The sequence below is a fragment of the Saccopteryx bilineata genome, chromosome 10 (genome assembly GCF_036850765.1).
Source record: "Saccopteryx bilineata isolate mSacBil1 chromosome 10, mSacBil1_pri_phased_curated, whole genome shotgun sequence".
NCBI lineage: Eukaryota > Metazoa > Chordata > Mammalia > Chiroptera > Emballonuridae > Saccopteryx > Saccopteryx bilineata.
In genome coordinates, this window is record NC_089499.1 from 63,302,689 (window position 1) to 63,324,398 (window position 21,710).

Consider the following 21,710-nt stretch of genomic DNA (forward strand, 5'->3'; position numbering starts at 1 on the left):
GGGGTTTCAAACTTAGGTCTTCAGCATCCCAAGTTGTCACTCTATCCACTGTGCCACCACCGGTCAGGCTCCCTTTTTTAAATTTATTTTTTTGACAAAGACAGAGAGTGAGTCAGAGAGAGGGACAGATAAGGTCAGACAGACAGGAAGGGAGAGAGATGAGAAGCATCAATTCCACAGCATGGGTGCACAGTGGCCATGACAGCTAGGGCTCTAGCTCAGGATGTGAAGACCCTCCTTTTGGGACTGCAAAACCCCCAGTTTCTTTTTGGGCAATTCAGAGGAAGTATGAGCCCACATGGGGTAATAGAAGACTCTCCTCCCAATTTGACTCAAGTCAGATTTAATTCAAGTTGAAAATGAAAGCAGTGGGACCAGTTTTGTTTCCTGAGTGCAGGGAACAGTTCAAACGTGTTAGAGCTGTTTTATTTAAAGGCAAGGAATGGTTAGTAAAATGGTGCCTTTGTATCTAGGAGCGCCTGGCCTTGTTTCTCTTCTTCAAAGAGACAGATTTTTTGCGATTGGTGAAAACCTTTGAAGATTGTAGTTTAAATTCAACTGGAAAGTGGTCACTGACATCCAGGGCCTGTATGGATAAAAGGGAAATAAATTTGAGAATTAGGAGACATTCTCATTTTAGTGATGAGCAAATTCAGGCTTCAGGGGAGAAGATGAAATGCCCACAGTTACCCAAAAGAATGCATACTGGTGAACAGCTCACTTAGAAATTTAGGCAGGCCCTCAAATCAGAGACCATAAGCATTGAGATTCAAATCCAGTGGCCCAATGTTGTGTCTTTAGTGGTGATCTCAAAGAGTGATGCCAACCCATCTTCCCAGGATGGTGGCACAGAAAGACAAGATGGCAGCCATACCTGCTCTTCAGTTAACCCATAAGCTTTCTGGAAGTCAAAGGTGCCGTTTGATTTGGGAACAACAGAGCTGACAATCTCTTGTCCTCTCAGCACAATCCTACAGAAAAGGAGGAAAATACAATCATGTTAATCCACCCTATTGATTTCTGAGATCAAGCCAAGGTCCATGTTTGACATCTGGAACTGACTGAGCAGCCTGAAGAATTACAAGATGAGTCAAACTGCTGGCCCGTGACCATCCACTGAGCCATCCCCGATTCTGAGCGGCTGATTGGTTTCCTGTGTTGGCTAGCAATATCACCTGGTTAACTTTGAATTCAATCCACAAGTAAGCTCTTCACGTGAGGTTGGAGATTCTTACAGCCATCCTTTTGGGCCCAGAGAGTCAAGAACGACTTAGTTGAGGCTCTGACTTCTAGGTGTGTGCCCAGGTGGGCCCGCTGATCTTGCTAAGCTTTCCCAGGACCCATCTAGCACAGGTGTTTAAGAGATATTTGAACACAGAACAAAGATTGGCATTGAGTCCATTTCATCTTTTTCCCTTTATTAATTATGTATATGCCTTTTTCAAAACCACAAAAGATACATGTTGTTAAAGAAAACATAGAAAGTTCAGAACAGAGAAAGAAAAAAAAGGAAAATCATAGCAGAAACAACAAATTAAGCTTTGAAAAATCACATGTCATCCTGCCATCCTTTGGCATGATGTATATAACACTGGGGTTCTAGCAAACACCTTCTTAAATCTGTTCCCCCACCTTACCTAACCTATTGTGAACATCTTTCCCTGTGATTCACTGTTCTTCTGCTTCAGTATTTTCGATCATCTCCCTCTTGTTTGCCAAGGGAGAAGAATGGGACCACAGAAGGGACTTGACCTGCTCTAAGTCACGCAATTGACGCGTACTATTCTGACAGCCCCTCACAATGGAGCGAGGTGGCAGGGAGCTCAGTCTCCTGAAACTTCCCACATTGACTCTGCTTTAGCTGACGCCAGGGCTATTTCCACTCGCAAGGGCTAGTGATGACTTCTGCTATGAACACACCAGCCCTGAAGCTCCCAGAGGAACAAAGGAGGTCATGGGGTGACAATGAAAGCCAGACCTCCAAACTAAGAAAGTAAGCACAATTGTCATCTTGCAGATGGCCAGCTCATGCATTCTCAGTGGCAGGCTGAGTCCTGGGAACAGAAGCCAACTGTGGGGTCAGGGCTCCTAAGGGATTCCCCGCCTGGAATCTCTGCTGTGGTTGGCCAGGTCACAGCATTCACAGGCTTCAGGCACTCTCCCCACTTTCCTCTCGATTTAAGGAGCAAAGGTGAGAGCTGATAGACAATCCCTAGAGAGATTTTACAAATATAAGAGCACGCTATTATTAAATATTTAATGTATGTATTTGCATTTAGAAAAGTGCAGCAAAAGCTTTAGAAGTATAAACACACTTGCTCTAACTGGTCTTGTTTTTTTTATTGTTGTTGTTGTTTTAGAGTTTAACCTTAAGGAAATAATAAATAGAAGCACAAAATGCATATATAGAATCAAAAATGCTTAAATAATTAACCCTTGGTAATTTAATAACCTAATGCTCAGTGATAGTGGATTGAGTAGGTAAATTGTGGCATATCTTTGTGATGAAACAATTAACAGCAATGACTGTACTGAGTACTTACCATATGGCAGGCATTGTGTTATAAGATTTAAGTATGTTTATTTCTTTTCATTTTTATCTCATGTCCACGAGTGAGGCACTACTATAATCTCCATTTATAGGTGAGAAAACAAAGGCACATATCTCTCGGTCATAGACATAGTAAGTATAGTAGAGCTAGGATTTGAACCCAGGCCTGTCTGACACCAAAGTCCATCCTGGCCACTGCTGAACTATAGTGCCCAGTTCATGCAATTTGTATACTGCACAAAGCAGCAGGTGGGGAGGCCTGAAATCTGACTCCACTCTCCAAGCCTATTGCCTCATCTGACCAGTGGGGGCACCTTTTCTATTGAAGACTAAGCCCTGTATGGGCTAGCAGGGTCCAGCAGATGATTCCCACCTGTCATATGCACAGCTGGTGCTCATCTTGACAGTGGTGTCCTCTTGGTCCCCGATCAGCCAAGTGAAACTAGGGTCAGTTCTCAGGCGGATGCTCTTCCAAGCCTTCTTGGGGACATAGCTGCAGTCGGCATTGAAGTCGCCCATGAAAATGAAATTCTGAAAAAAAACATGATTTGGAGCACCAGTCACCTGATGGACATTGTTGCCAAACTCTTGCTTAGAACTGCTAACAATGACTCCATCTCCTATGCCCAGTAAATGATAAGCTAAATTGTGTTCCCCAAAAATCCATATTTTGAAGTCCTAACCCCAGTACCTTAGAATGTGACTGTATTTGGAAAGAGGGCCTTTAAAAAGATAATTAAAGTAAAATCAGATTATGCAAGTGGGGCCTAATCCAATATGACTGGTGTTCTCATGAAAAGAGGAGATTAGGACACAGAAGGATACAAAGGGAAGACCAAGGGGAGAGGCCTCAGGAGAAGCCAGCCCTGTTGACACCTTGATCTTGAACATCTAGCCTCCAGAACTGTGAGGAAATGAATTAGTGCTGTTTAAGCAACCCAATCTTTATACTTTGTTATGGCAACCCTAGCAAACTAACATAGGGTCTTTTTTAATTCCTTTTTTTTTTTTAAAAGAAAAGTCCATGATTTAAAATTGAGTCACAGTTTTGACAAATATTTGACAGACGAGTGTGTACAAGGGAGGGTGTTCTTAATGGGAAGGAGGGTGTTTGCTGTAGCCGCTCCCTCCTGTTCTTATCCACCATATCTCTGTAATTCAGCAGGCAGAGTTAGGGGGATAAAAGAAGCCAGCGAATTTATTCCTTCACATCTTTTGATTCTGGCTCAAACATATGAACGAATCATCACTTTTTGTTTGCAAGCAGGAAAGGTGACCTTGGGTGGTGTGTTTGACAACTCTGGCACAGCTTTCTCTCTCCTGTTGTCCTGAGGTTGGGAATTTATTCCTGCGGAAATTCTGTGTGTTGAGGAAGTAGGATGAACCTTGGATCCCCAGCAGAACCATTCTATCTTGGAAGTGTTTCTCCCTGCAGCATTTTTAGAACAGAATTTTAATATTCCTCTATCCAGAGGAAGTGCCAGATTTCTATGTTTGTTCTATTGTTTGGGGTGATTGCTGACTTTAGAGTTTTCTTCAAAAAACAATTTTATTTTGACCTCAGTGATCATGGTTTTCCTTGAGATTGATGGGTATAGTAGCAGAAGAATGTCATCCTTCACTTTAGAGACTGCTAACTTTGATTAATATCGGCACAATTTACTGAGCATTCACTGTGTGCCAAGTCCAGTACTAAGTGTTGTATAAAGTTTCATTTCAGTCTCACAAACACTAAGAAGTAGATTTAGCCTCTGTGGAAATGGGATAGAGGGTCTGTTCTACACCACTCAACTGGGAGGTTCAAGTGGTGAAGTCAGGAACTGAACCCCAATCTGCCTCACTGAAGGCTTCCCAGCATGAGTTTCCCCTCTTGTTCATTTTTGTGCCATTGATGCCTCCCGAGTACCCAACACTTAACAGATGCTCAATAAATTCTTGTTGAAATAATGAATTAATTCATCATTTTAGGAATGAATGAATGAGTCTTTCTCTTAACATGCTCTTTACAAATAAGCAATAAAATACACCCCCTGAGTTCCCCATGCCCCAGCTCTGAGTCCACACTTTATTTGACTAATTTTGTACTTTCTGCACTGGAAATAAGGAGGACAGGGGTTCAATGGAGTCACATCCTGAGAGAAAAGAATGTGGAAGAACCCTAGTGAACTTCCATATTGCCAACCCCTTTCTCAGACCCTCACAGCCACAGGTGTCACATCTTTGTTTTACCGATGTGGAAATAATTGAGGCCAAAAGGAGGATAAATGTAGTCCTCTTCTGTTTGAAACCACTACCCTCCTCCCCTTAGTCCATGATATTGGGGTGGAGCTGACACAGATTTAGCCAATCAGAGCACCTTAACCACCTGATCACAGTGATTGGCTCAGGAGCAGACATGTGACTCAATCAGAGCCAATAGGACTCATCCTAGGGTATTTTTGTTGCATTGTGGGAAAGAAAATTTGTCATTTGGTGATGCTGGTGGCCATCTTGCCATTCCAAGGGTAGAGCCAGCCTGAAAATGGAGCCTACCCAAGGGAAAGAAGGGCCAAAGGGCGGGGAGAAACAAGCCAAGCCCTGATGACTTTGAGCCCTGGATCAGCTATGCTTGAACCTGGACCTTTCAGTTACAAGACCAATAAATTGCTTCTCCTTTTCATGAGCCAGTTTGAGTTTCTGTCACTTGCATCTGAAAGACCCCTTACCTCTTTGTGTGTCACTGTTCTCAACTGCAAAGTGATAGTGATAAAAGTAGCTACCTCATGGGGTGATAGGGAGGATTGATTTGGTAAACTTGTCCATGTCCAGCCTCAGCACAGTGCCTGGCACCAGCTACTGCCTCAGTGAGTGTTGGCAACCATTATTCGTGGAGCAGGATGTGAATTCCCAGGACCCACATGGATGGTACCCAGGCAGAATTAGCAAAAAGGATATTTAGGGTTGAGGAAAAGACTAAAATGAGGCTCAAAAGTGGTGGTGTTCTGCACATGCTCTGTCCTCCTTCCCCCTGGGGAGTCACTCATCCCTCTCAAGGACTAGATTCTGCCCCTGCTAGGTGGGAATTCAACAGACACAGAGGGTCATCACCTCTGCCTTCCAGTGGCTTTTCACATCTGTGTAGACATCGACCAGCTCATCAATCTCTTTAACGGATGTCTCGGGGGTGGTGTGCAGGGGAATAATCACGAAGTCCTTGACAACTGAGGAATAGGAAAGAGGCAGAGGTCACACATTTTCTCTGGCAAGGTTCCAGGAACACTGCTCAAGGGAACAAGCTGTCCTCCGAGACAGTATGGGCTGTATCCTCTGAGTCCCCCCATTTCCAGAAGGTCCAGCCAGTGGTTGAAATTTGAATGATCTTAGGGGTCATGAGGCAGCTAGTTTCAGTACACGGAAGCCTCTTTTCTCCCAGTCGCCCTTCACAGCTGAGGAAAAACTGATAGGCAGTGTTCCTTGCTGGCATTGTGGGTGTTTCTATTTTCTAATTTTTTGGCGAACTGTATTTTATGTTTTTTTTATAATAATAAGCCTATTTGAGTTTTGTACTTAGAAAAAAATTTTTCTAATGAAAAAATTGAAGCATGTCAATTAATACTGCTTTTGTAATCAGGGAAAAAAGCCCCCAACAAGTTATTTAAAAAATAAAGCAGATTTTTGTGGAGTGTTTAAAACCTCCCCCACCAGGAGGGATTGAGAGGGCCAAGGGCAGCCCCTGTGCTCAGAAAGCCTCGGCCTTTGGCTTTCCCTCATCCTGTGCCCGGGTCCCCGCCCCTGTGCAGCAGCTGGGAGCTGTTGAGGGCCACACAGTGGGGAGCCAGGACTGAGACCTGCTGCCCATCCTCCTTTTGGTCCTATACACACCCCAACCTCTTAACTTGAGTGCTATTATGCCCTCCCTCTGGAATGCCCTTCCTCCAGTCCTCTTCAACTTAATTTCTTCAGGTCACAGCCTAATGTCACCTCCCAGGGGCCATCCCTGGTCTCCTTCCCCTCATCTAAGGTGGCCCCTCACCCTGCTAGTCATTGCTTTACTGCTCTGTTTGGCCCACTGGAACCCAGTGCTGTGAGGGGGGGTTCCTCTGTCCCATTCACCCTCTTGATTCCAGTATCTGGCACAATGCCTGTCACATGAAGGTGCTAAAAATGTTTGTTGACTGACTGACTGAATGAATGAATAAATAAGGGTATATGAATAGCTAACTCCCTCATCTTTAATCCCAGATAGAGAGGACATACAGAGCTTTCCTCGAATAGAGAGAATACTAAACAGGACATGGCCGAGGTGCCGTCCCAAGGGAGACAGAGAGGGCTCGAGATGAGTGACTGACGTGTGGAAGCTCAATACAAACAGGTTCATCAGCAATTCACAAAGGCTGATGACTCTCTCAGAGAAGAAGTGTGGGGGTGCTCTGAACACTGCCCTGGTCAGCCGAATGTGAATCGTGTACGTGACAAAGGATTATTGCACGTGCTCTCTGAAACCCCCACTTCTCTTTCCTTACCGGGAATTTCCTCCCCATTCTATGTTTGTCAGCACTCTGCCTCTGAGGTGATTAACCCAGGGCTGAACTTAAATCTGTACACACTTATAGCTCTGCATATATTTCTTTGGTCATTATCTGTCTCCCCTACTAAAACATAACTTCATGAGAGAAGGAACCTTGTCTGTCTTACTCGGTACCTGGAACAGACCCTAGCACATAGTAAGTACTGAAAAAATATTTGCTTCTATATAGCTCCATATGGCAAACCAAATTTATTCTTGACTCCCCGTGGAGTGTCGCATAGCGGTTAAGAGCATGAGCCTCTTAGAGGGTGGCTTCGGTCGCCCTGGCGGCCCAGTCCACTTCAGTAGCTGCTGAATAAATTTGGACCAGGGACTCCACCTTTTTGAACCTGTTTCCTCAAATGTACAGTGGAGATAATCTTAGTTCCTACATTATAGGGTCTTTGCAAGGAGTATAGAAGCCTGGCACTAATCAGTGATCAATAATTGTTAGTGGTTAATATAAGTACTATTGTTGTTAGAGTTCAAGGTGTAATCATCTGGATTTCCTCTCTACCCCCAGCCTATAAGGGAGACTTCTGTGTAGTTACTAGAGGGAGAGAGAGATCCTAGGTTGAGGGTTCATCTTTATTGGCCATCACTGGGAATTTTTAAATGAAGAAATGGTTGTAATTGACTGCGACTGAGGAATTTTGGTAAATAATTTCTATCAGCCTAAATGCTCCAAAGACAGTGGAGTTATCATTGATTCCAGTTATCAACACTTCCAGGCTGGGAGGTGTTGAGTCATAGTATTCTGAAAAGCCAGACTAGTGCTGTCAAACTGTACTGCATCTTCTAGATCCAGGAATTAATTATTATTATTATTTTTTGTGACAGGGACAGAGAGAGGGACAGGCAGGGTCAGACAGACAGGAAAGGAGAGAGATGAGAAGCAACAATTCTTCATTGTGGCACCTTAGTTGTCCATTGATTGCTTTCTCATATGTGCCTTGACCTGGGGGGGGGGCTATAGCAGAGTAAGTGACCCTTGCTCAAGCAGTGACCTTGGGCTCAAGCCAGAAACCTTGGGTTTCAGGCCAGAGACCTTTGGGCTCAAGTCAGCGACCATGGGGTCATGTCTATGATCCCACACTCAAGCTAGCGACCCCGCGCTCAAGTTGGTGAGCCTGTGCTCAAGTCAGATGCGCCCACACTCAAGCCAGTGACCTCGAGGTTTCAAACCTGGGTCTTCCAGGTCCCAGCCCAATGCTCTAGCCACTATGCCACTGCCTCGTCAGGCTAGGAATTCTTAATGGTCTTTTATATCAAGCCTAAACCCTCCCTAAAGATGCTGCATAAACCCTGGGATTGCAGCTCACACTCAGGGCTCCTGCCCAGTCACAGGACCACTGGGGAGATTGTGGGCAAGAGGGGCGTGTGAGTCTCACCGGTGTAGGGTGACTGGAACCAGACCACAAAGGGCTCCCTGGAAAATACATCTGTGTCTCCAGCCTGATAGTCATGGTAAAGGTAGCTTTCCTTCACAGACACTAGCTTTTCCCTAGAAGAGAAAAAAGGAAGTCCGCCCAGCTGAGTCAGCTGTCATCTTACTTCTGTCAAGAAGCAATAACGTAGGTTCCCACGGCTTCATTAGCTTCTCAAGCAGACTCAAGAGCCGGAAGTGACATTTTGCCTGAGAACAAGGTGTAGTCAATTCTTCTCAATGTCCAGGGCCCTTTGGGAGCTGAAGATCTGTGTGGCATTAGTTATATGGGGGCACCCAAAAGTTAGTGTTCAGATGTAAAATAAATTACTAGTAGGAGAAGATGAGAATATGAAGTTCTGGGATCAGCTGTGCCAGGCAACTCAGTTTTCCATTCCTGGGCCAGGACTACTATGAAGGATAAAGAAATCCTGAACCCCCTGACCAGGCAGCCACTGGTCAGCCAACAAATTAGATCTTAGGAAGCTGCTCATGTTTTCTAGTTTGAAGAGTTGGAACTTTGCACCAGTCTCAATTTTGATGGCAATTATTTTGATCGATGTTGAGAACTGGTTAGTGATCAAAATCTGTTTTGAAGAAAGGATATGCATTTCGATTCAATTCATAGCCATTATTTATAGGTAAACACATGTTCTAGGAAGTATAGAATATACTTACTTGTAGAGAAAGGCATACTGTTCTTTATAGGTCTTTCTTCCAAGCCGAGAACTAATCACATAGTTGTATATTTTGACTCTTGAATTTCTAGAAAACATAACGATTTTACATTGCATCTTAAAAGAAAGACATTCCCCTATCACATAGGTTTCCATCTCTCCAATCTGCCTCCATATCTCCAATGGCATCACATAGAAGGTCTGCCATTTTTTATCACCTTTGAATCTAATAAGAAGGGTCACCATTGACTGGAAATGTGATACCTGCCAAGGTCTTTACAGCCATTATTTCTTGTTCTTATATGTGCGTACTATTGTTACTTCATTTCTATAGATTGCAAGTATGAAACTTGGATTTGAACCCAGACTTACCCCAAATTCACATGTTTTGGCCTGTTTCTGTGGGAGACCATTGAGACCATAGAAGTTTCAGGCCAGAATCAGCCCCAAACCCCACTTTGACCCATGGCTGGGACTGCAGCTCATACTTCCTGGTGGAGCATCCTTACCAGGTTGCTCTGTCCATGCACCAGCCTCGAGCATTTATCACTTGTAGGGTTCCTATTAACATTCTCTCCTGCTCTGAAAACCCTCAGGCATTTTCTCACAAGCTCAGAATTAAAATTTCAAATCAGCTGCAGTTTATGTTCTGGGGACTCGAGGTACAGCCATGAAGTCCCATTGACTCTAACCCTCTCCTGTCCCAGAGAAACTTGACTCTCATTGTGTTTGCCAAACCTGCTGAGAACTCCAGCCTGGGCAGATCCTGACCTGGTTTCCCTCCATCTGCCTGCAGAGAAATCTAGGGCATGTCTAAGCCAAGGCATAGTCTCAGGTTCGTTGGAACAAAGCAAAAAGGATCTTTAGGTGCCAACTTAGGCTGTCCAGATATCCCGGGGCTGTCGATGCACATTCTAAGTCAGATCAGCCACTGGCGCCAGGCACATGGACAATGGGCTCCTCGGGGCTTCCAGTTTGGGAGGGCTGGCCCTCTTCTGATTTTGGCCCGTCAAGTCCTGGGTTGGCAAACTGTTAGCAATTACTCAACTAAGCAATGACAAAGCTCCTTCCTGGCTTATGGAGGATAAGGGGACAAATGGTCTTGGCTGTCTCTGGGGTCCATAGGACAGTCTAAGGAGGTTGGGGAAAACTGAGACCACTGGAGGTGAGAAGACTCAATCCAAACTGACTGGGGGAGATGCCTAAAGACCCCTGTTCTCTCAGCCCCCCATACTTCTGAAAACTGACAGAGCCACTCCAAGGACAACTGAGGGGTCTCAGAATAGAGCACTGGCTTTGGATTCAGGCATGACCCAGGCTCAAAAGTAGGCTCAGTCAATTAATGGCTGGATGACCTTGGGTTGGTCCCTCTTCTCTGTGCCTCAGTTCCCTCAGCTATAAGGGAAACAGTCATGGTATCTACCCCACAGGGTTATAAATGAATCAACAGGATGCTTGGCCCACAGTTAGGGTATCAATGATAGCTGTTGCATGTGGCCCCCGGACCATCATCTGCTATTACAATTCTTTCTTTTACTAACAGACACTGCTACGTTCTAGACACAGTTCAGCCTCTTACATGCATGATTTAATTATCGCCACATCCCAGGAAGAAGAGTTTTAGTATTAGCCCCATTTTAGAGACAGGGAAATGAGGTTGGTAACTGCCTTGAGGTCACGACAGAGCCAGGATCCAAACCCAAGTGTCTGAGCTGAGCACAGATGCCTAAACCCGGTGCTGCACACTGTCTTCCATTGTCAAAGAGCAGATCCAGATCCAGACAACCCGCCAAGTATAAAAGGGGGGAAGCTCAGCTCCAACTCTGTGTTTTCAGATGAGAAACTGAGTCCCAGAGAGGTGTGGGCCAGCCCAGGGGCCGTTCCTGTGAAGGAGGGTGGCAGTGCTGTTCCTTCAGGATTGATCATTCATTTCTAAAACAACAATGTGAGTTTTTCTAATTATAAAAACACAGTAATGGCCAGATGTACTGTTGCTCAATCTGGATGGTGGATACATGGCTGTTTATTACCATTTTCTCTGAGTTTTAAGTATTGTTAAAAAGTATTTCATAAGAAAAAATAAGGGGAGTGTAACATTCTCATTGTATAAAATTTTGGAAAATGCAGAAAATATATAAAAGAAATCATATTTAAATTCCTTATAAATTTGTACTCTGAGATAGCCACTGTCAACATTTTAGTTCATTGCTTTTGAATCTTTTATATATTTTTTGTTTTATTTTAGTATTTTTTTTACATAATTGAACTAGTTGGTACATATTACATACTCTAGTTTATTATTTAATCTTATCATGTATCTACTAAAGGAATATTTTATTAGAAGTTTTACAAAATCAGGAAGCATCAGCTGACCAGTGGTGACACAATGGATAGAGCATCGACCTGGGACACTGAGATCCCAGGTTCGAAAACCTGAGTTCACCAGGCTTGAGTGAAGGCTCACCAGCTTGAGCGTGGGGTTGCAGGTTTAAGCATGAGATCATGGACATGATCCCATTGTCATGGGCTTGAGCCCCAGGGTTGCTGGCGTGAAGCCCAAGGTCGCTGTCTTGAGCCCAAGGTGGCTTGAGCAAGGGGCTCCACTGGCTCCGCTGGAGCCCCCAGTCAAGGTATGTATGAGAAGCAATCAATGAACAACTAGTGTGTCACAACTATAAGTTGATGCTTCTCATCTCTCTCCCTTCCTATCTCTGTCTCTCTCTCTAATATAAAATAAAATAAAATAAAACTACTTGAGGACATTAATTTTTTTTTCAGAGACAGAGAGAGAGTCAGAGAGAGGGATAGGTAGGGACAGACAGACAGAAATGGAGAGAGATGAGAAACATCAATCATCAGTTTTTTGTGTGACACCTTAGTTGTTCATTGATTGCTTTTTCATATGTGCCTTGACCATAGGGCTACAGCAGACCGAGTGACCCCTTGCTCAAGCCAGCAACCTTGGGTCTAAGCTGGTGAACTTTTTGCTTGAACCAGATGAGCCTGCATTCAAGCTGGCGACCTTAGGGTCTCGAACCCGGGTCCTTCCGCATTCCAGTCTGACGCTCTATCCACTGTGCCACTGCCTGGTTAGGCGAGGACATTAATTTTTAACTTGTAAAATCAATTCAGACACTTTATAAATAGTCAAAAAATGCAGAAGTATATAAAATAAAAAGTAAATGTTTCCATTCCTTCACTCACCCCCTATATAATGGTCCTCCAATCACAGCACCTCAGCCCCCAAAAGTAACCACAATTAACAGTGTGAAACATATCTTTCCAGTCTTTCTTATATGCCCATGCAAACTCAAACATACTCTCATTCCTGTGTAGTGTGATGTGATTACTAAAATGGATTATTATACCTATAATTCTGAACTTGTTTTTTCGATTGCAGCCATGTTTCCATGCTGGACTATTGAGGTCTAACCTATTTTGTAGTAAACATGATTTATAATGGCCACATAATATTCTAGCCTGTGGATATAACATAATTTCCTACTGGCACTCAATCTTTCTTTATAACAGTACTTCTCAGCTCACCCTCTTGTCTTTTACTTTAATTTCTCTTTGTGCTGGCTCCTCATCTGTTTCCCTTATTTTGTTTTATCGTAGTAAAACTAGCTGGTTGAAAGTTTTCAGGGCCCAGGCAGTGCTGGCCACATGCACTGGTAGTCAGCATGAGCGCTTGCTCTCACACTAAGTTCAGTTCCCTGGGGCTTTTCAGGTGCCCTTGTACTTGACCTTGAACCCACAGAGCGTCTGGGTCCCCATCTTTACCCATTCAGCCTCTCCATCAGCATGGGACAGATCACATTGTAGCTGTCCTTGATTTCCATTAGAAGTATGATGTCGCAACGTTTGATAACCTGAAAAGAGAGAATTGCCAGGTGTTTGAGACCATTTACTACAAGTAATAAAACCCTTTTTGGGGGTACTTACTATATAGTAAGTATTAAATTGGGTGTTTTTTTAAATTAATTAACTTCTTGCCTAAAATAAATGAAGGACTCCTTTAGGTAGGTGTTACTAATATGTTTGCTTTATTTTTATTTATTTTAATTAATTAATTTATTTATTTTAGAGAGAGAAAGAAAGGGAGGGAAAGAGAGAGAGAGACAGGGAGGTAGAGAGATAGAGAGAGAGATGAGAAGCATCAACTGGTAGTTGCATCACTTTAGTTGTTCATTGATTGCTTCTCATATGTGCCTTAACTGGGAGGCTCAAGCCAAGCTAGTGACCCCTTGCTCAAGCCAACAACCTTGGGCTCAAGCCAGTGACCTTTGGTTTCAAGCTAGTGACTATGGGGTCATGTCAATGATCCCATGCTCAAGCCTGCAACTCAGCACTCAAGCTGGTGAGCCTATGCTCATGCTGGTGACCTCAAGGTTTCGAACCTAGGACCTCAGCATCTCAGATTGGTGCTCTATCCACTGTGCCACCACCAGTCAGGCTACTATGTTCATTTTAAAGACAAGGAGCCTGAGGCTCCAAAAGAGGTGTGTAAAGTATCTGAAGCCACTCAACTAGCAAGTGGCCAGGGCAGAATGTGAACCTAGGCAATTCAATCCAGAGCCCATAATCATACCTGGAACTTCTTATCTCTTGGCTTTGCTTGAAATTACAATAATAATAATAATAATATATCTATATCTATATTATATATTATTTATATATAATATATTATATAATTATTATAATATATTAAGGCTTAATATATATATTAAGCCTTTAGTAAATGAAAAGTACCAGGCTGGAAACTGAGGTATAATTATAATGATAATAATTATAAGAACTGACATTTATTGTGACCCACACTAAGCCTCATTTTTTTTAAGTTTTTTTTTTTTTTTTTTGCATTTTTCTGAAGCTGGAAACGGGGAGAGACAGTCAGACAGACTCCCGCATGCACCTGACCGGGATCCACCCGGCACGCCCACCAGGGGCAACGCTCTGCCCACCAGGGGGCAATGCTCTGCCCCTCCTGGGCGTTGCTCTGCTGAGACCAGAGCCACTCCAGCGCCTGGGGCAGAGGCCAAGGAGCCATCCCCAGAGCCTGGGCCATCCCTGCTCCAATGGAGCCTCGCTGCGGGAGGGGAAGAGAGAGACAGAGAGGAAGGAGAGGGGGTGGAGAAGCAGATGGGTGCCTCTTCTATGTGCCCTGGCCGGGAACCGAACCTGGGTCCCCCGCACACCAGGCCGCCACTCCGCCGCTGAGCCAACTGGCCAGGGCCATGCACTATGCCTCATTAACCCTAAGAGATGACTATGATTATTAGCCCATTAAGCACAGAAGGAAAGCAAGCTCAGAGTGGCTGAATGACTAGCTAGAAGGCAGATAGCCAGTATTGGTGGTAGAGTCAGGAGAGAGACAAATGGAAACAACTAGCTACAATGAGAGAGAAATGAAATTTGTGTTAAGCAAGTCACAGTTTAGGAATAATTAATTATTTCTTCCTAGACATTGGGGAAAGTTCTAAGAAGGAGAGGGCATTTGACGGCCCTGAGAGGTGAGCAGGAGCTCAGTGGGTGAAGAATAGAGACATTCCTTTTCTATATGATTTCCATATGTAAATATACTTAACAAAATTGGCATCAAATGACCAGTTCATTGGTTCAAAGTATGGACTTTGAGTCAAATGGCTTTGGGTTCATGTCTTGACTCTATCGCTCACCAACTGTGTGACCTTGAGCAAGTCACTTAAGCTCCCTTAATTGCCAGATTCTTTATCTGCAAACTGGGACAATTCTTCCCTCATGGGGATAAAATGACATACTGGATATAAAATTCTCAGTCCAGTTCACAACACAGAACAGTGCTTAGCAAACAATGGCAATATTTATCATCAAGTTTTTGTCTTTTCTTAACCTAATATTACGTTGTAAGTGTTTCCTCCACAGTCATTAAATATTCAGTTTTTGTGACACATTTTTTTCTGCCCCAACTCAGACTGGAGGGGCAGAAAAATGTATTTCCCCGGCTGCATTTCCTCAGGAGGGGGCACCAAGGAGGGGGGTCCCCAGAGGCCCTCCCAGACCCAAAACTCAGTGAGATTTTTCCTGACTTCACAGAGGGGAGTGGATTAGCGGTAGTGCATACTAGTGGTGAGGGAATCCCAACAGCGGGTGTTATGAGTGGACCTGGGGAGAAGAGAAGGGGCATTTTGGAGAATTCATAGAGTGGCCCATGAAAGCTTCTTTAATGCTTCTAAACAGGGAGCAGCACAGCACGGTGTGGAAGAGCCCAGAGAGGGTCATTCAAGCCTCAGTTCTGGCCCTTGCTCTTTCCCGTACTTGCTCCATGACTTTAGGCAACTTACTTCACCTCATCTGTAAAATGGGCATACCAATCAGAGGGGTTGTCAGGCTGAACTTGGATATAGCAAATTAAAGGCCCAGGACACGGTCAGCACTCCCAAATTAAATGATTGTGCACTGTAAGCTCCGTGAAGAGGGGGACAGTGCCCCCCACACCCACCGTCTCACTCCCAATGCCTTGGAGCATCCGGCACATGGCCTCCCTTCAATGAGTATTTGTAGGATGAACAAGCTCTTACTTGTTAAGGACACAAACCGAAGAAGTCACAGGCAGAAGGAGCCTTTCCCAGGCAGGATTTGGCATCTGGAGAACTGCCCACGGTGCCGGCCAGCAAACCCAAGCTGCAGAAGGCAGGTTTCCTTGCTCTCCCACCTCCCCAACGAAGATCATGACAACAGCATGATGCTGGCCTCATCTCTGATGTGATAAATCCAGGATGAAACAGTAGAAAAGGCATTTCCACTTACACGGTTGAGTTATATGGTTGGATTTGAACCTGGTTCTTCCGCTTACTATTGTAGCTATAAGTCACTTCTCCATTATGATCTCAGTCTTCTCAGTGATAAAGTGAGGGCAATGCCACCAACGTCATAGTGTCAAATAAGAATATTTCCTGGCCTATAGTTCCTGGCTTATAGGAGGTGCTCAGACAAGGGGCCCTGTGAACAGTACTATCCTGAGTGCCTGGGATTTAAGTTTCACTGTAAGTGCTGTGGGTAGCTCTGTTTTCCAATGGCTTCTGTTTACAGGATGGTTTTGCAATAATGGGAATGGTCTGGAGTCTTAACAAAGACTTCAGACATGCTTGGTGTTTGTTGTGATGGGCTGTCCATCAGTCAGCCCTCTAGGACACAGCGGCTTAAGGAAGGTGCCAATTATAGGTCCCCACATGATGAAATCACCAAAGAACAAAATGTCAGCCACTTAAGGCTGTGGCGACAGTTCCTGGGTGGACTAAGTGAGGAGGGTGATAGGAATTCAGTAGCTACCCAGGTTCTATGGAGACTTGTATGAGGAGGTGTAGAAAATAGTTTCTGCAGATGTCAGAGTTTCCAACTGAGCCAGAGAATCACAGTTCTCACAGGCTTGGCATGACTGTCCTGGCTAAAAAGGACATCCAGAAAGCCTCAGGTACCATGCAAAGGGCAGGGATGGCCAGGTCAGAAGGGACTGTCAGAGGAAGAACAGAGTGTACCAGTCCTTGCGCTAGTCCAGTTTGCCTAATAACAGCACCAGCAGCTTGTGTTTGTGGTAACCTTTCTTGTCATCCTACTCACCTTGACTATGCTCAGCCAACCTATGCTGCAAGTTGTGTAAGGCCCATGTTACTGAAAGTCCCTGGAGGCCCAGGAAACAAAAGGAATTTCTCAAGCTCCCTCACCCTGCTGCCAGATGGGATCTGAACCCAGGCTCCTGGCATTCCCACTATATAATGGTGCCTGACGGGCTTTCTAAGATAATAACACCCTGTTAGAACCCTGGGAAAGGTTTCAGCAACCAGCAGTAAAAATAAATTAACCTGGCCCTGGCCAGTGGCACAGTGAATAAAGCATTGTCTTGGAGTGCCAAGCTCACTGGTTCGAGCCCCAGTCAGAGTACATATGAGAAGCAATCAATGGCTGCACAACTAAATGGAACAGTGAGTTGATGCTTCTTTTCCTCTCTCCCTCCTCCTTCCTTCCTCTCTCTCAAATATCAATGGAAGAAAAACAACGAAGTCTTTTTTTTTTGAGAAAGAGGGAGAGAGAGAGGGGGAAAGAGAGAGAAGAACATCAATTCATCCCACTTAGTTGAACACCCATTGATTGCTTCTCATACATGCCCTGACTGGGGCTTGAACCAATGATCTCAGGGTGAAACCAGCACCTTTGGGAACAAGCTGGCACCTCAAGAATGAGCCAGCAACTCCAGGACAAAACCAGCAACCTCAGCGCTCTGGGGATGCTCTATCCACTGTGCCACTGGCCATGGTAAAAAAGTAAAGTCTTTAAAAATTAGTTAATTAATTAATTAACCTGTGGGGCAGCGATTTTCAACCTTTTTTATTTCATGGCACACATAAACTAATTACTAAAATTCTGCGGCACACCAAAAGCCATATTTTTTTGCCAATCTTGTTACTGGACAGGGACCTAGCCTTTTGGGTCTGCCTAGGGCCAGCCAGTAGTATGTGGGTTCTTGACTTCGTGCAGAAAAAATTTTACAACACAAGTTCAGATGATTTTGAAACTTAGTTTATTTAAGTTGGGGACAGTGAAACAAGGAAGGGCCTAGAATAGAAGAAGTAATGAGAGAGCCTAGGCAGGGCTACCTTGGGTCTCTAGAACCCTTATGGAAAGAAATGGGAAGTCAGAGAAAAGGGGGCCTTGGAGACAGGTTCAAGGGGTGAGCCCTGGAAAAGCTGCCACTCCCCACTGCTGCCCAGGTGCAAGTCTCCTGGGGCCCCTGAGCGTAGGAGAGGCACGCCTGTGGGGTGAGAAGAGGCGAAGGGGGACAGGAAAGGTGCAGGTGTCGTCCCGGGAGGAAGAGTGTGTGCTGGGTCCTTTGTTTTGAGGGTTTTTTAAGACTAGGAGTTTAGGGAAGAATTTCAATAGACTTTTCTCAGCTTTTCTAGGTGTGTTGTTTCAAGGTCATGGTCTTGCTGATTGGTTCTTAGTCGTTGCAGCTGGTTCTGACATTACCCACCTGGTTTAGCTGCTTTTCTGATTCTGGAGCTAAAATACAAGTAAGTCCTAGCTGTTATCTCTAGGGAAGCAACCTTTAGTATCTGGCCATAAATTGCTCCGTCAGTTTGTTCAGGTATTTGCCTCCTTTTCTCCATTCTATTTGTCAAGAAATTTTTTTAGATTCTTACTATCCTGTCTCAATCTGACAAAGAAACTCATAATTTTGATTCACTCACCCCAGATGACTACTATTGCCTTGGCTGTTGTTATTTTTTATTTGACTATCTAAGGGAAAAGAGCTCAGTGCCCCTGACTAAATAGTCAGGCATTGTTGCCCTGGCTGGTGGCTCAATGGGTAGAGCATTGTCTAAGAGTGCTGAGATACCCAGTTCAATCCCACGATCGCCAGTTCAAGCCCAAGGGCACTGGCTTGACTCCAATGTCGCTAGCTCAACCCCAAGGTTGCCAGTTTGAGCCCTGCTCAGAGCAGGTATGAGAAGCAATCAATAGCACCACTAAGTGGAACAAGTTGATGCTTCTCTCTCTCTCTTTTCTAATTGATTTTGAGAAAGAGAGAGAGAGAGAGGAAAGAGAGTGAGAAGCATCAACTAGTAGTTGCTTCACTTTAGTTGTTCATTGATTACTTTTCACATGTGCCTTGACCAGAAGACTCCAGCCAAGTCAGTGACCCCTTGCTCAAGCCAACAACCTTGGGCTCAAGCCAGCAATCATGGGCTTCAAGCCAGTGACCTTGTGATCATGTTGATCCTGCACTCAGGCCAGTGACCCCATGCTCAAGTTGGCAAGCCCGTGCTCAAGCCAGCAACCTCAGGGTTTCAAAACTGGTCTCAGTGTTCCAGGTCCACACTCTATCCACAGCACCACCACTGGAGGCTCTCTCTCTCAAAAATATTGCTTTTTTTTTTTTTTTAACAGGGACAGAGAGAGAGTCAGAGACAGGGACAGACAGATAGGAATGGAGAGAGATGAGAAGCATCAATCATCAGTTTTTCATTGCGACACCTTAGTTGTTCATTGATTGCTTCCTCATATGTGCCTTGACCACAGGCCTTCAGCAGACCGAGTAACCCCTTGCTACCAGCGACCTTGGGTCCAAGCTGGTGAGTTTTTGCTCAAACTAGATGAGCCTGCGCTCAAGCTGGAGGCCTTGGGGTCTTGAACCTGGGTCCTTGGCGTCCCAGTCCGACGCTCTATCCACTGCGCCACCGCCTGGTCAGGCAAAATATTGCAAGCTTTAAAAATTCTTGCTGGCCCTGGCCGGTTGGCTCAGCTGTAGAGCGTTGGCCTGGCGTGCGGGGGACCCGGGTTCGATTCCCGGCCAGGGCACACAGGAGAAGCGCCCATCTGCTTCTCCACCCCTCCTCCTCTCCTTCCTCTCTGTCTCTCTCTTCCCCTCCCGCAGCCGCAGCCAAGGCTCCATTGGAGCAAAGTTGGCCCGGGCACTGGGGATGGCTCCTTGGCCTCTGCCCCAGGCGCTAGAGTGGCTCTGGTCGCAACAGAGTGACGCCCCGGAGGGGCAGAGCATCGCCCCCTGGTGGGCAGAGCATCGCCCCTGGTGGGCGTGCTGGGCACATGCGGGAGTCTGTCTGACTGTCTCTCCCCGTTTCCAGCTTCAGAAAAATACAAAAAAAAAAAAAAAATTCTTGCTGCACACTGGTTGAAAATCACTGCTGTAAGGTAGAGTCAACTGAGTCCAGAGAAGTGTGGGCAGAGTTTTCAGGCACTGATGATTTTATCCAAGGAAAGTCTTATCTAAGCAGAGAAAATGATTAGAATGGGGAGTGGGGGAAAAGTTGATGGGGTGGGGAGAGGGAAGGAGAAAGAGAGGAAGAAGGTGAAGGGAAATAAAAAAAAAAAGAACAAAGAAAGGAAGGAAGGAATGAAAGAAGGAAGGAAGGAAGAAAAAAAGGAAAAAAGAAGGGAGAGAGGGAGAGAGAGAGAAAGAGAGAGAGAAAGAAAGAAAGAAAGAAAGAAAGAAAGAAAGAAAGAAGAGAGAAAGAGAAAGGAAGAAAAGAAAAGAAAGAAGGAAAGAAAGAAAGGAAGAAAGGAAGAAAGGAGGGAAGGCAGGAAGACAGGCAGACAGGCAGGTAGAAAAGAAGGAAGGATTAGAAAGACAAGTAAAAATCTGTCTGTTCCTCATTGATGGTTAAAAGGCTGGGCTGGCATCCCAGCTCCCCACCCACCTACCCACAGGCTGTACGATGTTACTTCACCTTTCATTATTCATCACCTCTACAAGGGAAATAAGTATCGTCCTTCCTAAGGGTTATTAAATGAAATCCTGTATTTATAGTGCCTGACATAGCATTCAATAAATGGTAATAAGAATTACAGTAGTAGCCAGCCCTCACTTGAGAGTACTGTGAACCAGTTACTGATTTAGGAGCTTTACATTTATGGGAGAAGAGGTTTAATGGCTTAAATGGTTTTTATAATTACTGCTGCTGTTATTGTTACAAAATTTCAAGCTAGCAGCTACCTTCACCCAAGGAACTAACTTTAGCTCAATTCCCCACAAGTCTCTTCAGGTCTGAAAGCAGTAGAGAGGGCATGAGAAGTATGCCAATCTTCAGATAAGAAAGGGGCTCACCTTCACAATGACATCCATGACCTTCTGGTTTTCCCTCTTGGTTTCCCCGAAGGACCTCACGTTGAACGAGCAGATCCTGAGGGCCAGGGTGCCACTGACGGAGAGGAGGAGCAGCAGTAGGGCAGCCGGCAGCCGAGACATCCTGGCGCTGCTCCCGGGCTCAGGGCTCTGTGAGAGGACCACAGTGTTTGGGGAGCAGGCTCCAGTCAGCTCCTCAAGCCACTTCCTCAGGCTCGGCTGACTTATAAAGCCTGCAGACAACAGGAATTACTGGATTCCTTGTTGCTACTTTCACTTCTTTGAGAAACTGAAGATCATGATTTTCCCCCAAGGAAATGAAGGAAGTGAACTAGTTTTTTAGGATCCCCTGTTTTTGTCACTCTGGTGAGGAAATTGGTCTGCCTAATTTAGGCACCATCCCCTGCAAAGTCACTCTTATCCCATCCTGGAGCCAGCTGTGACATCTGGTCCTCTCTCCTCTGGTCTCAAAAGGCCATGTGCCTTTTTCCTGAAAATGAATGATGGCGGAAGCGGCCCACCCCAGAGGGCACCCGGGGTGATAGAGCCTTCTGTAGGGACAGTGAGGCGGTGGGGCAGTCTGCTGTGTGTTCTGCTGTTGCCAGGATTTGGCAGCCAGCTGTCCCTGACACACCCAGGCTGACATGCTAACTACCCTGATGGGCGGTTAATTAAGGTCAATTCTTATTTGAATGACATAATTTTTAAGGTCGTTTTTCTGTGTATAACTGAACACGCCAAATGCTAGCAATGTAATACCAGAGAAAGCAATTGCTGGTCAGTTAGAAGGGTCAGCAAAATGTCCTTGGCCTTTAAGGACAAAGAGCCAGTTAAAGCCCTGGGAGGATTCACGATTCAACCTGATATCATGCTAATGTTTGTGAGAGTTATGT

General features: G+C 45.0%; 1 protein-coding gene across 1 annotated transcript; it reads right to left on the bottom strand.

The window, feature by feature from the left end:
- Positions 1-326: 326 nt before the first annotated feature.
- Positions 327-21,255, bottom strand: DNASE1L3 (deoxyribonuclease 1L3). Its single transcript, XM_066245623.1, has 8 exons — positions 20,800-21,255; positions 12,984-13,072; positions 9,202-9,288; positions 8,489-8,601; positions 5,639-5,751; positions 2,925-3,082; positions 875-971; positions 327-586 (listed from the first exon to the last, which is right to left on the bottom strand). The coding sequence occupies exons 1-8, from the start codon at positions 20,938-20,940 to the stop codon at positions 470-472; spliced, it is 915 nt and encodes a 304-aa protein (XP_066101720.1). The 5' UTR covers positions 20,941-21,255; the 3' UTR covers positions 327-469.
- Positions 21,256-21,710: the final 455 nt, after the last annotated feature.